At 39.8% G+C, this 13214-nt stretch overlaps 1 protein-coding gene across 14 annotated transcripts in view; it reads right to left on the bottom strand.

Moving 5' to 3' along the window:
* Window positions 1-13214, bottom strand: part of Plcb4 (phospholipase C beta 4) — a 394666-nt gene that overhangs the window by 103190 nt on the left and 278262 nt on the right. For 13 of the 14 annotated variants that reach the window (XM_027955170.3, XM_034636405.2, XM_071608749.1 and 10 more), the window contains 2 exons: window positions 4833-4912; window positions 2301-2354 (listed from right to left, as the gene is read on the bottom strand). In XM_027955170.3, coding sequence (XP_027810971.1) covers window positions 2301-2354; window positions 4833-4912 — 134 coding nt within the window. Of the gene's footprint in view, window positions 1-2300; window positions 2355-4832; window positions 4913-7080; window positions 7303-13214 lie in introns of all 14 variants that reach the window. The other variant, XM_071608750.1, reaches the window with a different exon arrangement.

Below are 13214 nucleotides of genomic sequence, written 5' to 3' on the forward strand. Positions count from 1 at the left end.
TACTTTGTCCATTTCCTGAATCTTGTCTTGAAAGAAAAGACAGGATAGAAAGGTATGGCAAACAGATTCAACTGACATTTCTGTTCATCACACTGCTATCTGGGCTCCCTAAAGTTTGGGCTTATTACTTCAATATTGACTTTAAATAAACCTGCAATCTCTATATAGCAATAGCTTTAGGATATAGGGATACATTAAAATAATTGTCCTGCTATAGCTCAATGGAACAAAACATTTTTAAATAAAATAAGGGTTGGTGTAGAGCATCTTTGTCAACAACTATCAGTCAAAGGTGCTAGCAAGCCTGTTTTAAAAAAAATTCTAAAATTGACTTGTCACTAAGTTATTAAAAAAACCCAGAGATCCATAGATCATGTGTGTGTGTGTGTGTGTGTGTGTGTGTGTATAATACAGATATATATATATATATATATATATATATATATATATATATATATATATATATATATATTTGTAAAGACTACAACAATTGCATGAGGTCTGTGAGCCACACTGCCCAGGCTTCTTCGTGATTTCTGTTTCCTATTTGCTCATAAATATTTCAGTAGTGTCACATTGATACTTAAGTTCACGATTCCTATAATCTATGGAATTCAGAAAAATGATGACTTATAGGACCATTCTGTTCACTGTGACAAGAATAATGTCAGGGGGTATGTAGACACTTGTGCAGGGATGCAGAATGGACACTTCTGAGCAGAACAAAGCACCTGGGCAGGAAGGGAGAAAAAGAAAAGATAGAAATGTCACTGCTGACCAGTATCCACTCAAATGCTATGTACTTGTTGACCTGTTTGCCTTGTCCATGAAAGATGAATCAGTTCTAAGACCCAGAACTGCTGGTGGAATTTGTTGCTATTTGTTACTTTGCTTCTTTGTCAAATGGATGTACAGAGAAGACCTCAACATGAACTTGAGCCTGGGGAATCTTGGAAGCATGGGTTGGTTCTGGGGAGCCTGTGTTTGATTCAGGTGGTGGGGTTAGGATCATGAATCCAAATACCCTTCTGGCGTTGTGTGGACAGCTGATACTCTGGCGCCCAGCCTAGCTTCTGAAATTTTTATGAATGCTTATACAAACACCAAGCAAAATGATCCACTGCCAGGTGTGGTGGCACAGGCTTGTAATCCCTGCAGCTGGGGAAGTTGAGGCAGGAGGATTGCAAGCTGAAAGCTAGCCTCAGTAACTTAGCAAGACCCTGTATCAAAATAAAAAATAAATTGGGCTGGGGCATATAGCTCAGCAGTTAAACACTCCTGGGTTCAATCTCCAGTACAAAAAAAAAAAAAAAATTTCCCATCATTATCATCATAGAAACTTTCAAGTATATACACTATTAACAAACTCGAAATCCTGGAAAAAAGGAATGCATGGGGAATTCTCAGAGGGAGAAATAACTCAGCACAAAACTATGAAAGAGGATGTGTCTGGCTCATGTCCTCTTCCTTTATGATTCTACCTAAACGTGTCTTTCTTTATCATTGTTAACCTGGGTGGGGTTGGAGAGGATATGGCAGCTCTTTGGTGTATGTGGTTTCAAATCTTAACCTGATCTTAATACCAGTATGATGGTATCCAGAGTAGAGGCTTTTGGGAGGTGATTAGACCCTGAGGGTGGAGCCCTCATGAATGGGATTAGTGCCCTGACACCAGGGACTTCAGAGAGCTCTCTACCCCTCTTTCCACAATGTGAAGGCACAGCCAGGGGACATAGTCTTCAGCCTCGAAAAAGGCCCTTACCAGGATTGGGTCAGGCTGGCACCCTGGTCTTAGACTTCCAACCTCCAAAACTATGAGGAATAAACTTCTGTTGTTCGTTAGCCATCCTGTCTGTGACACCCTGTTATAGCAGCCTGAACTAAGACAGCAGCCCTGAGCAGCAAAGCCCAAAATGAGAATGTCCAGAGGCAGCATGCTTCCAAGACCGTCCATACACTCTCTCCGTAGTAGATACACGGAATAAATTTCTTCACTTAACTGATGGTTTGCTCAGGTAAGTAGGTAAAAGAAATTTTAATCCTAAAACCCACTATCTGAAGATTTAAAAAAAAAAACACTACATTTTCAGATGTTCTTTATCAGTATCCATGCTCCCTGTTCTGAGGAAAAATGCAACTTTACTTTCACACATGATTTCTACAGTCTGAACATGGCATGTGACAAAAGGATTCAAACTAAGCTTCCAGAAATATCTTAAAGGCAATTAACACACAATACTTTCAGAGAGCTCTGTCTTTGGTTTGGTATCATGGAGCATGGCCAAGAATAACTGACTTACCTCCTAACTGGAATTTTACCAGTTGTGTTGGTCATAAATGCCAATTTCATCCAGCTGGAAAACAACAACAGCAATACTGTTTATTAGAAGGAACAGCTTCAATCCAATGAAGAACTTTAAAACAAAATGTATTCCAACAAAAACATCTGTCCTAAAAATCTCAGATAATTATGTAGTATGAGATGAATTCGGGACTATCAGATTTGGTAGATAAAAACATAGAACCTTCAGTTAAATTTGAATTTCAGACAGGTAGCATAACATTTTTTGTGTAAGTATGTCCTGTATAATACTTGGAAAACATAGTAAAACATTATCTGTTACTTATCTAAAATTCAATTAACTGAGGAACCAATGTTTTATCCGGTAAACCTAGATGAACCATAAAATTGGATGCTTAAACTGAGCAAAACATACTGCCAGTACTTATTTGTGATTGACCTCATCCTTAATTCTTGTACTTTACTAATATACCAATGTGACAGAAAATGCAAATGAACAGTGATACCAGCCAGCATTGTCCTGAGGACCCATGAGGATCCATCACTCCAGGATCCCAGTATCATAACATAGATCAAAGCTCCGCCTTCCTTAACCTTCAATGGTCAGAGAAGGTCATCATAATGTTGGGTAACTCTGTGTTCTCCCTATGCTCATGGGCTACATGAGGACCTAAAACATCTGTTTATATTGTAGAACTAGGATGGTTCTTAGCTAATGACTTCCATTCTCACTGTTTCCAGTTAATAATATCCTAAGCATCCACAGAACATCAGGACTTAGTAAAGTTTCTGGTTTTGGTCAAGTTTCTTGGAAAAACAAGTGACCAATTCTTTAGAAGATATTTTCAGGAAAAGAGAGTGAGGAAGGAAGATTGGGCAGGGAAGATGGTTAAGCAAAGCTGTAGTCTTAGATGGAGCTTTAGCCTCATCTTCTGTGACATGCACCAGCCTTGGTGGCACAGGGATGGCCTTTCGTTCCCTGTTTCAGCCTGCTATTGGCTTTAGGCTTCCCCTTAGAGGGAGACAGGAGCATCATCTCCTGGGCATGGAGGCTTCCACTTAGCAGAGGGTAATCTCTGGAGAAGTGGACAGGTCTGAGCTGCTGGTGGATGGGTCAACACCAGCTCCACAAAGGTGTCTGGACAGGATGCTGGAAGATTTGGTGTCCGGATATGAATATTTGTGTCACTAAGTATCAATGAGCCTTCCGAAGTCTTTGATCCTTTGAGACTATCAGTAACCAAAGTCACAACACTGAAATTTCCATTAAGCTTCTCTTTAAGAAAAAAAAAAAAAAGAAAGAAAAGAAAAGAAAGGGAAAAGAAAAAATATGCCAGAGTCACTGTAAGGAAAAAAAAAAGGCTGCTAAACAGCAAATAGGAATTTACAAAACTATATAAGTTCCCTCCACTATGATGATGGAGAGAAAGTTGGAGGGATACTATAACATTCAAGTAACTAGTATTGCATGAGGAGTGACTGGAAGCCAGGTACTGGGCTAGGTGCTTTCCAATTTTACCTTCATAGTAATTTTAATTCCCAGATGGGAAAAATGAAGCTGAGAAATTGCCTGAAGTGGCAAAGCTGGGGTCCATAGCCCAGATCCATATCTGTGGTATAACCATGAAGTGAAGACTGAGAATGCCTTAGGACTGGCCTGTTTGCCCACTACCAAACAGGAACGATGAGTCACTGAATCACACTGTTGATGCCACAGCCTAGTTTTGAGAGATGGGGAACGCATCCCCACAATTTCTCCATGTGATTCCTTTTGGCACCTCACAGACTCTACCGATAGTTCTATACATGCAGGCAACCTCATACCCTTATGGATCCACTGCTTTTCAAAAAGGCTAACATTGGACTTTGGCTAGGATTTCTTCTTGGAGAATTTTCATGTCACCTTGAAAGACTAGTTTGAGTAGGGTTAAAATCTACCACTGCAATACTCCTCTGGATTTTAGATGAAATGAGCTGGGGTAAGACCTCAGGATCCTTGACTGAATCCTTGACTGAATCCTTGACTGAATTTTAGAAAGAAATTCACAAGGATGTGTGGATCCTTGATTGTGGCTCAACGGCAGGCATTAGACCAGGGGCCAGGGCCTTCTTTTTTCACCATAGCCAAGGCTGTTTCTGCACATGTTTCTCTCTGCCATGCTCCTCATTTGTTTCTGAAGTGGAGGTTGAGCTACTCTGGTACCCAGTTATGGGCCCCAGGCATGCAGAACTACCTATCAGGAAACTGAAGATATAAAAATCATAGGCTACAGAGTGGCTGAAGTTCTTGTAGCTTTTGGCAATCAACCACATGTTTCCCCTAGGCTTGGGGCTAAAGGTTCATGATGAGTGCTGTGCTAGATTGTATGAAGAGTGTAGATTTGTGTTGGTCAGCTCATGGTCCAAGGTCAGGAAAGTGGAGGGGGAAGGCAGGCAGGAATTGGCCTGACAAGATACTTAGGCTTCATCTCCTAAGGTGACCACTGCTTGATAATTTCCAAGAACAAAGGATGATGCAAACAAAACTCACTGTTTCTTGAGGCAGGTCATTGGACTGACGTTGTTGGCCCTGAAGTTGTGTATGATTGATCTCAGGCCTTCTACCCATTGCTGAAAGAAAGAAAAAAAAATGTCTCTTGGTGAGCAAATATGTTGCAGCAAAATAAGGTGTTTTATTTATTTATTCATTTTAAAAAATCAGACAGCCTATGTTCATTTTGTGTAATAAAAACAAAAACGTTTCATTTATCCCCTTCCTGCCACATAGCTATCTACATTTTGTACACTCAGTTTTATCCTTTAATAAAAGGATACTTTTTATTTGCATGAAGATAAATGTGGCATCTATAGTCCCATAAAATACAGGGTTGCCACAAAGGAATGCTGCCCACTGGTTGAGTTTTTAAACTTTCTATTTGCAGTCTCTTTAAATATAGGCCCTCTTTTTGTTGCTGGCAATCTCAGATCTTCCTAAGCAATATTATATAATACATGATGACCTATCTCCCTATTCCTGTTTTAGAGCATGAATTCATAGGGGTCCTTCCATTGTATGATTCTTTTAATCTCTGTTTGTTATGTATTTTACCTGTCCATGTTTTCCAAAAAAGCTTTGATTGCCTGGGTACCCGAACCAAGCAGTGAGTGATGTGCTCAGACAATTTCTGTATAAGGACTTGGACCTCAGTTGTGGTTCATACCATCACTCCATGGATTTACAAGGGAAGGTGAAGGAAGATTGAGCCTGGCAGAGAAGGAATCTAGCTCTCTAAAAGGGCATTTTACTAGAAAAAGCTATTCCATGAACTAAGGCAAACTGTTTTTGGATCCAGTAACTGATGCCAACGAATGCTGTCAGAGCATCACACCCTCAATAAAATGCACTGCAACAAATTGGTATTGTGGGTCAAATAGAACCATGGCTCACACCTAAGCAGCTTCCTTACCTTCACCTTCTTAGACTTATAGTCTGAGTGCTTAGGTTTACTGGTCAGTGCTAATAAAGGAAATGTATTTTGGAAGAGACAGCCATATAGATGGAAATACTACCTGCAACGTTCACATATGTCTCTTTGAATTTAAATGAAATAGATATAAAATTCAGCATCTCAGTTGCACTAGTCATATTTCAGATGCTCAAAAGCTAACGTGGGACTGATGACTATCATACTGGAGAGTACAAATAGGAACATTTCCATCATCACAGATGTTTCTGTTGGACAGTCCAGCACAGTACAACCAGGTTTATCATGGTCAAGCGATTTAATCCTTGCAAGGGCCACAGGTGATGACTGAACTATGAGTGTATATTTGGTTTTGCTATTTAGCTTCTGTTAATTTTAATTGTGTTAAAATATATACAATATAAAGCCTAATCGTTTCAAGTGAATAGTTCGGTGGCATTAATTCCATTCAGCATATTGTGCTGCCACCAACACGATATATGGCCACAATGGTTTTCATCATGAAAAAATGCAACATTACCCTTTTAACAGTAATTTCCCATCCCCGTGTTCCCCAAGTCCTTGTTGACCACCATTCTATGTGTGTATGTGTTTATGTGTGTGTGTGTGTGTATGTGTGTGTTACTGGGTACTGAACCCAGAGGTGCTCTATCACTGAGTTACATCCCATTCCTCCTTCCCTTCCTTCCTTCTTTTCTTTCTTTTCTTCCTTCCTTCCTTCCCTCTTTCTCTCTCTCTTTCTTTTTTTAAATTTTAAGATAGGGTCTCACTAAATTGCCTAGACTGACCTTGAACTCAGTCTCCTGGGTGATGGGATTACAGATGAGCACCACCCCACCCCCAGCCCCTGCCACCATTCTACTTTCTGTCTCTATAATTTCAACTACTCTGGATATCTCAAATAAGTGAAATTATAAAGGATGTGTTCTTTTGGCTTGTTTCACTCTGAATATTGTCCTCAACCTCGCTCTATGCTTTAGTATATTTAGAATTTTCTGCATTTTTGTGGATGAAAAATATTCCATTGCGGTATATTTCATATTTTGCTTATTTATTTGTCTATCAATGGACACGTAGGTTACTTCTACTCTGGCTCTTATGGTTAACGCTGCTATGAATACTGGTACATGAGTATCTCTAGCCCTGCTTTCAATTCTTTGGGGTAACGGTTGAGAAGTGGAATTGTTGGATCATATGGTGATTTTGTGTTTATTTTTTGAGGAACCACCAAACTGTTTTTCCATGGAAGTTGTACCATCTCACATTCCTACCAACAATGCACAAGGGTTCTGGTTTTTTTCCGTATATGCTCACTTGCTATTTTCTTTGGTTTTTGAATGCAGCCATCCTGATGGGTATGAAGCTCACAGGGTTTTTCCTGCTTCTTTTGTGCTCCAGTCATTCCTAACAGCTTTCTGGGGGAAGAGTTGGGAGCTTGAAGACGTAAATCTCCTTTTACAACTAGCAAAGTCCAGTTTCCTGAGAACCATGAATAGCATCAGAAGCCTCAGCAAACCTGAAGGTGAGGTCAGAATTCTGAGGGAGGAGGAAGAAATAAAATAGTAGCGTGAAAGAAACGCCTCCCTTATTTTTCATCATCAGACCTCTCTTCCTCTGTCAGGCTAAATGTGGACTGTAACTCCCTGGAGATTATCAAATATCCTGTTATTGGTCTAACAAACCACAGGCCCACACAGTTTCCCAAGACCAGACAGAAAAAGCACAAATAATTTGGTTGGCATTAACTGGGAAGTGTTTTCTCAACCTGAAGGCTTATGACATGTTCCAAAACAGAATGAGGTTCATAGTTTCCTAGGGCCAAAATGTGGACAATTCAGAGAGAAGAGTGCCTGTTTTCCCCCTCCTCCCTGATCTTTTAAATGTTGTTGTTTTTAGGGATAAATTCCAGAGATGGTGGGCTTTGTGGAGGCTTAAATAGCTTTCATCTTTTGAAAACACAATACTGGTAAAGAATCTTGTTTATCTGAATGAAAATGTAACTAAGAATGGCCTTTAAAGTCATTACTTCCATCCAATGTCAGGGCCCAGGCTTTAGTTAGTAGCAAATGCCACCAGAATCCTCAGAGGCCCTAAAGGATAATGAGAGAAGTATTGCTTAGTTCTCCCTATGATGAAAGAAAGGCTGAGGGCCTTGCTTCAGGTCACAGAGAAGCTGGCTTACAGCAGAGGGCAGTAAGAACTCTGCAGCTTGCAGGCCCTTCCTATAGGGCATATATTCACTCAATGACCTGTCCACACCTCTTCCTCTATGACATGGAAAAGGTCCCTTCAGACTTTTCTTTCTATGATTATTCAGGTCAAACCCACTTAGCTATGGTCAAAGGACTGTAGGGAAAAAAAAAAAAAAAAGTGAAAGCTTCTTTGTCTTATTTTGTTCTTTTTAAACATAAAGTAGATGATATGCCAGCAGATGTCAGTAGAGTCCTAGTTTTGGTGGAAAGTTTTGCCAGGTGTGAACTATATACCTATCAACTTTGACCTTTTCCAGATTCACAAAAGCAAAATATGGCAACTTAGATATGTTTTTGGAATTGCTGAAAATAAGCTGGCATGACAATCAATTAGGATGCTTCTTTTACTCCCCCCTCGCCCCCCACCCCCCACCCCACACACACACACCAGCATTGGTTCCGTGAAGTCAGGCCTACGAGATGATTTCTGCCACACTGGGTGCCTTCCTTCTGGTCCAGCCATCCTCAATAGACACTTGTAGTTCAGGCATTGGGGAACCAGATCATGGCAGGGAATCAGATCTGATGTCCACATGGCTGTGGCTTCCCCACTTTCCCAGCAGTCTTCTCTTATTTTCTATTTTATTTTTTAGCATTCTTTGGTGCTTGGGGATGGGACAGAGGTCTAGAGAATGCTAACCATGCACTGTACCACTGAACTATGCCTCTTGTTCTCTCATTTTTAACCTTTTTAACTTTTTCTACATTCACTTAAAGCTTATTTCAACCCTTTGAAGCAGGGGCAGGGAAGATCCTTCAAGATACCTTGTATGGGGTCATTTGTGGGGAGGGGGAGAAATGGGGGATGCTTCTAATTCCTGGGAACTTCAGACCTCTGCTCTAAGATTCCTCAACCTTATCAACCTTACTTTCCTCATGCGGCCAGCATCCAGATTGCAGGCAAATGTCTGGGCCTTGCCTTCAGCTATCTCTAGGGCCATCAGAACACTAGAACTGTCACAGGCAGAAAGAAGGCCTTTCCCATGAGAAGAATGTAAAGAAATACCAACCTAACAGAACTAGACCAAAATAATATGAAATTACACTAAGAAAAAAAAATATGTTTTTTCCTTCCTGGTAATGAAAACATTTAAGTCCTCTTTGTAGGAAAATGTAAAAGAGAGACAGATATAGCAAAAAATACAATTCACCCCAAATCTCATGATGCATATGAAGAGAGAGCCACCAACAATTTGCTTTATTTCCTTTCTAACCTTTTTCTATGCACAAATAGGTTTTCTGTCCTTAGAGGACTAGTTCCTTTGATAACCAGTCCCATGATTATGCAGTCAGCTCCACTTCAGGCAGAATTCTTGCCCCTTCATCTCAACTTTATCTGTAGCTTTTGTTCCAGCAGCATTTCTTTTAGTTTAGTCCAAAAGCATATTATCAATGCAAACAAGAACAGAGACCCCATGGCACCTACTAAGTTGACCATGTGATTTTTCTCCCAAGGGATGACTTAGCATCCTCCTCCTTAATTTTTTTTTTTTTTTTTGGGGGGGGGGTTCTGTTCTTAAAGATAAGGCTACTGGTGAGAACAGTGAACACATCTCAACTGCCTCTGCTCAGAAGTTAACTAGAAACTTAATATTTAAAGTATCCAGCAACCAAGTCCCCTGGAAGTTGTTAAAATGCAAATGATCAAGACAGACTTACTGAATAAGACTCTAGGGATAGGGCCCAGGAATCTATTTTGTGTGTGTGTTTGTGTGTGTGTGTGTGTGTGTGTGTGTGTGTGTGTGTTTGTGTTGCTGGGGAATGAACCCTGGGCCTCTCACATATACTAGGCAAGTGCTTTACAATTGATCTATAATTCCAATTCTACAAATCTGTTTTTTTTTTTTTTAAATGAGACTTCCGGGTGATTGTTTTGCAAACTCACAGTTAAAAAGCACTGTTCTATTTTTCCTGCCTCCATGCCTTCTTCCCACTCCTCCCTCCTTTTTGCCTCATCACCGTTCCTCTATTTTTCCCGTCTCCCTGCCATCCCCCCATTATGGATCAGCATCCACTTATCAGAGAGAACATGCAGCCTTTGGTTTTTTGAGATTGGCTTACTTAGCTTAGCATGATATTCTCCAACTCTAATCATTTACCTGAAAAAGCCATAATTTTATTCTCTTTTAATGCTGAGTAATATTTTATTGTGCATATATACCAAAGTTTCTCTATTCATTCATCTACTGAAAGGCATCTAGGTTGGCTCCACAGTTTAGCTATTGTGAATTGAGCTGCTATAAACATTGATGTGGCTGTGTCACAGTAGTATGCTGATTTTAAGTCCTTTGGGTATAGACCAAGAAGTTGGATTGCTGGGTTCAATGGTGGTTCCAGTCCAAGTTTTCTAAGGAATCTCCATACTGCTTTCCAGATTGGTACTAGGAAACATGGTACCTGTATGACTGAACACATGGTGTGACGCTACATCGTGTACAGCCAGAGAAATGAAAAGTTGTTCTGCAATTGTATACAATGAATCAAATTGCATTCTGCTGTCATATCTACCTAATTAAAATAAATAAATTTATGTATATATAAAGAAACCCCAACTACAAGATAATTATGATTAATGAAAGAACCAAGATATGAAATGAAACAGATCTATACATAAAGAAAAGGTCTCGAACAGATGTCAAAGAATTGGTGAGTAAACATGCATTTATATGTGTTCAGTGTTTAAGGAGTGAAACGAAACAAAACAAAACACTGTTCTAAACCCATATCACTCAAAGAGATAGTTCCTAAGCCAAGAGAATCCACATTTCCTGGGAGCTTGTTAGGAACGCAGTGTCTCAGTTCTCATCCCAGACCCACAGGATCACAATCTGCATTTTTAACCAGATTCCCAGGCCATCTGTGGGTGCATTAGTTTGAGATGCACAGGTGGAGAAGAATAGCTCTTTTCAACTTGTAGTTCTCCTTCCATTGTCCAGCTGGTCAGGTCAGGATTTGATTTCCGTCCTTAGTCTATTCGTGTGGCTGTAGCAAATTATCATATACTGGGTGTCTTAAAAGCAACAGAAATTTATTTCTCAGAGTTCAATAGGCTGGAAAGTACCAAGATCAAGAAACCATCAAATTAAGTATGTAGTGAACACCCACTTTTTGGTTCATAGTTGATGACTTCTAATTGTGTCCCCACATGGTAGAAAGAGGACACGGTTCTCTCTTGAATCTTTTTTAAAAATTAAGGGCTCCACTTTCGTGACCTCATCTCTTCTCAAAGGCTTTACCCCTTAATTCCATACCTTAGAGATCAGGGTATGTACATTCAATACATGAATTTGGGAGGACATGCACATCACCCTGTGACAGTTTCTTAAGGGACGTGATGTTTCCTAGACTGACTTCAGGTAGGCTATCTGATCTTCTAGTAATGTCCCTGGAAAGAGCCCACAGCTTCTAATTATCTCTTATTCTTTTATCCCACTCCATTTAGCCTGAACAAGTCTGTGTTCACGAGGATGGAAATTCTGACCTAAATGTTTAGGTGAATGAAATTCCTATTTCTTGTTTTTGGAAAGGTCATGGTTTTTACCTTCCTTGTAAGCTGTCAGAATACGAATGGATGGGGCCATCTGAAATTTTTAAAAATATGGTTGCTTCTTTGTACCTGCAACACACAAATGTTGATCTATTCAGGGGTTTTCTTTGGGTTTATTTATTTATTATAAAATAATTGGAAATAAGAAAAAGTCAGGATATATTTTGACTGGCTGTTCTCCAGATGACTAATGGTGCCATCATTTAATTTTTATCTCAAATAATATGTCAGAAATTTATATTACTGGAAATACAGCTTTAGACTCCTCTGCACTGAAGAAGGGAAACAAGACCAATTTGCTTGCACTTGGTACAAACTATGAAGCTTTTCAGATAACGATTGCCATAGAGCCTTAATCTTTTCTAAGATTCTTTATGAAGTGCTTAAGATGTAAAATCAGAACACTTTGCAAATTCCAAGTGAATACTATTCAGGGAAGTAACTGCACCTCCATATTAAAATAGGAACTTAGTTTTAAGAAGGCACTTGAGCTATAGACAGCCATAAAATTTAGCCAGTGGCTCAGATTCTAACATAGAGACCGAAGATGGAATGCCAATGTGTTTTCTCTTATGGATCTATAAAAGCATGGTGAGTGAAACCATTTCATTTCAACTACAAGAAGGCATTCATTGGCATGAAATTGTCAGTGTTTTATTTAAGGGCAGGCTAAGGGAAGAGATTTCCGGTTGGTACATCGTTAAAGGGGAACTGTGGCTAGCACTTAGGGACTAGATTAGCAGTTCCAAGAACACCTTACATTAGAAACAATGAAGAAATTAGAAAACATTTTAGAAGCTTGGGTTCACCCACACAGATTCCGATTATCAACCACAGCATGCTTGGACCATCAATCTATTTTTTAAACACTGTAGAGAATTCTAATATGAACTTGCATTTGAGGACCATTGATCAAGAAGAGAGGACCCCATCAGGCAGCACATAGATGGATGCCTGTTAAATAGCTCTTTCAACTTAAAAGAAGTATGCACAAAATCAAGATAGAGACCTGGTCTCTGTGTGGGTTTCTTGGGAGAACATTTGTTACACCACTGGATACAGAAACCAATGATTCATTTCCCAGGTTGGGGGGACATAAGCATAAGATGACTCGGGGCATTAAATGTCCAATCATTAACTGAGAACTAAGGCTGAAGCCAGCACAGGAAGAGGAGAAAACAGAGGCTGAAGGGCAATGTTCTAAAAGTCGTGTGTCCCCATAGCATTTGGTCCAGGACTGAGGCCCAGAAATGATAAAACCTAGAAATAGAGGCAGAGGGTGGTAAGACTGGTGATACAGACACAAGATGAAAAATAACTTTGACATCTTATCCTTTCAACATATTCATCTAGGATGCTAAATCCACCTAGAAATTAAATGGGAGCTGACTATCAAAGTCTGTATATCCCAGACTAACTTCTAAACCACACTAAGAAGAAAGAATACAATAATTTGTCTTTCACATCAATTACTTTCTCCTGACTCTACCACACAGACAAGAGCAGGTACTAAATGTGGGTTTCACAAGACACGTGTTGGAAACTTCTCATGTCCAGGGGACAAGGAGCACATAGGCAGAATATGACAGTGAATACAGTAAGAACACATCAGGCAAAGAAACCTGAAATTCACCCTAAACAACTGCAAA

Source organism: Marmota flaviventris, chromosome 2 (assembly GCF_047511675.1).
Source record: "Marmota flaviventris isolate mMarFla1 chromosome 2, mMarFla1.hap1, whole genome shotgun sequence".
NCBI classification, from domain to species: Eukaryota; Metazoa; Chordata; class Mammalia; order Rodentia; family Sciuridae; genus Marmota; species Marmota flaviventris.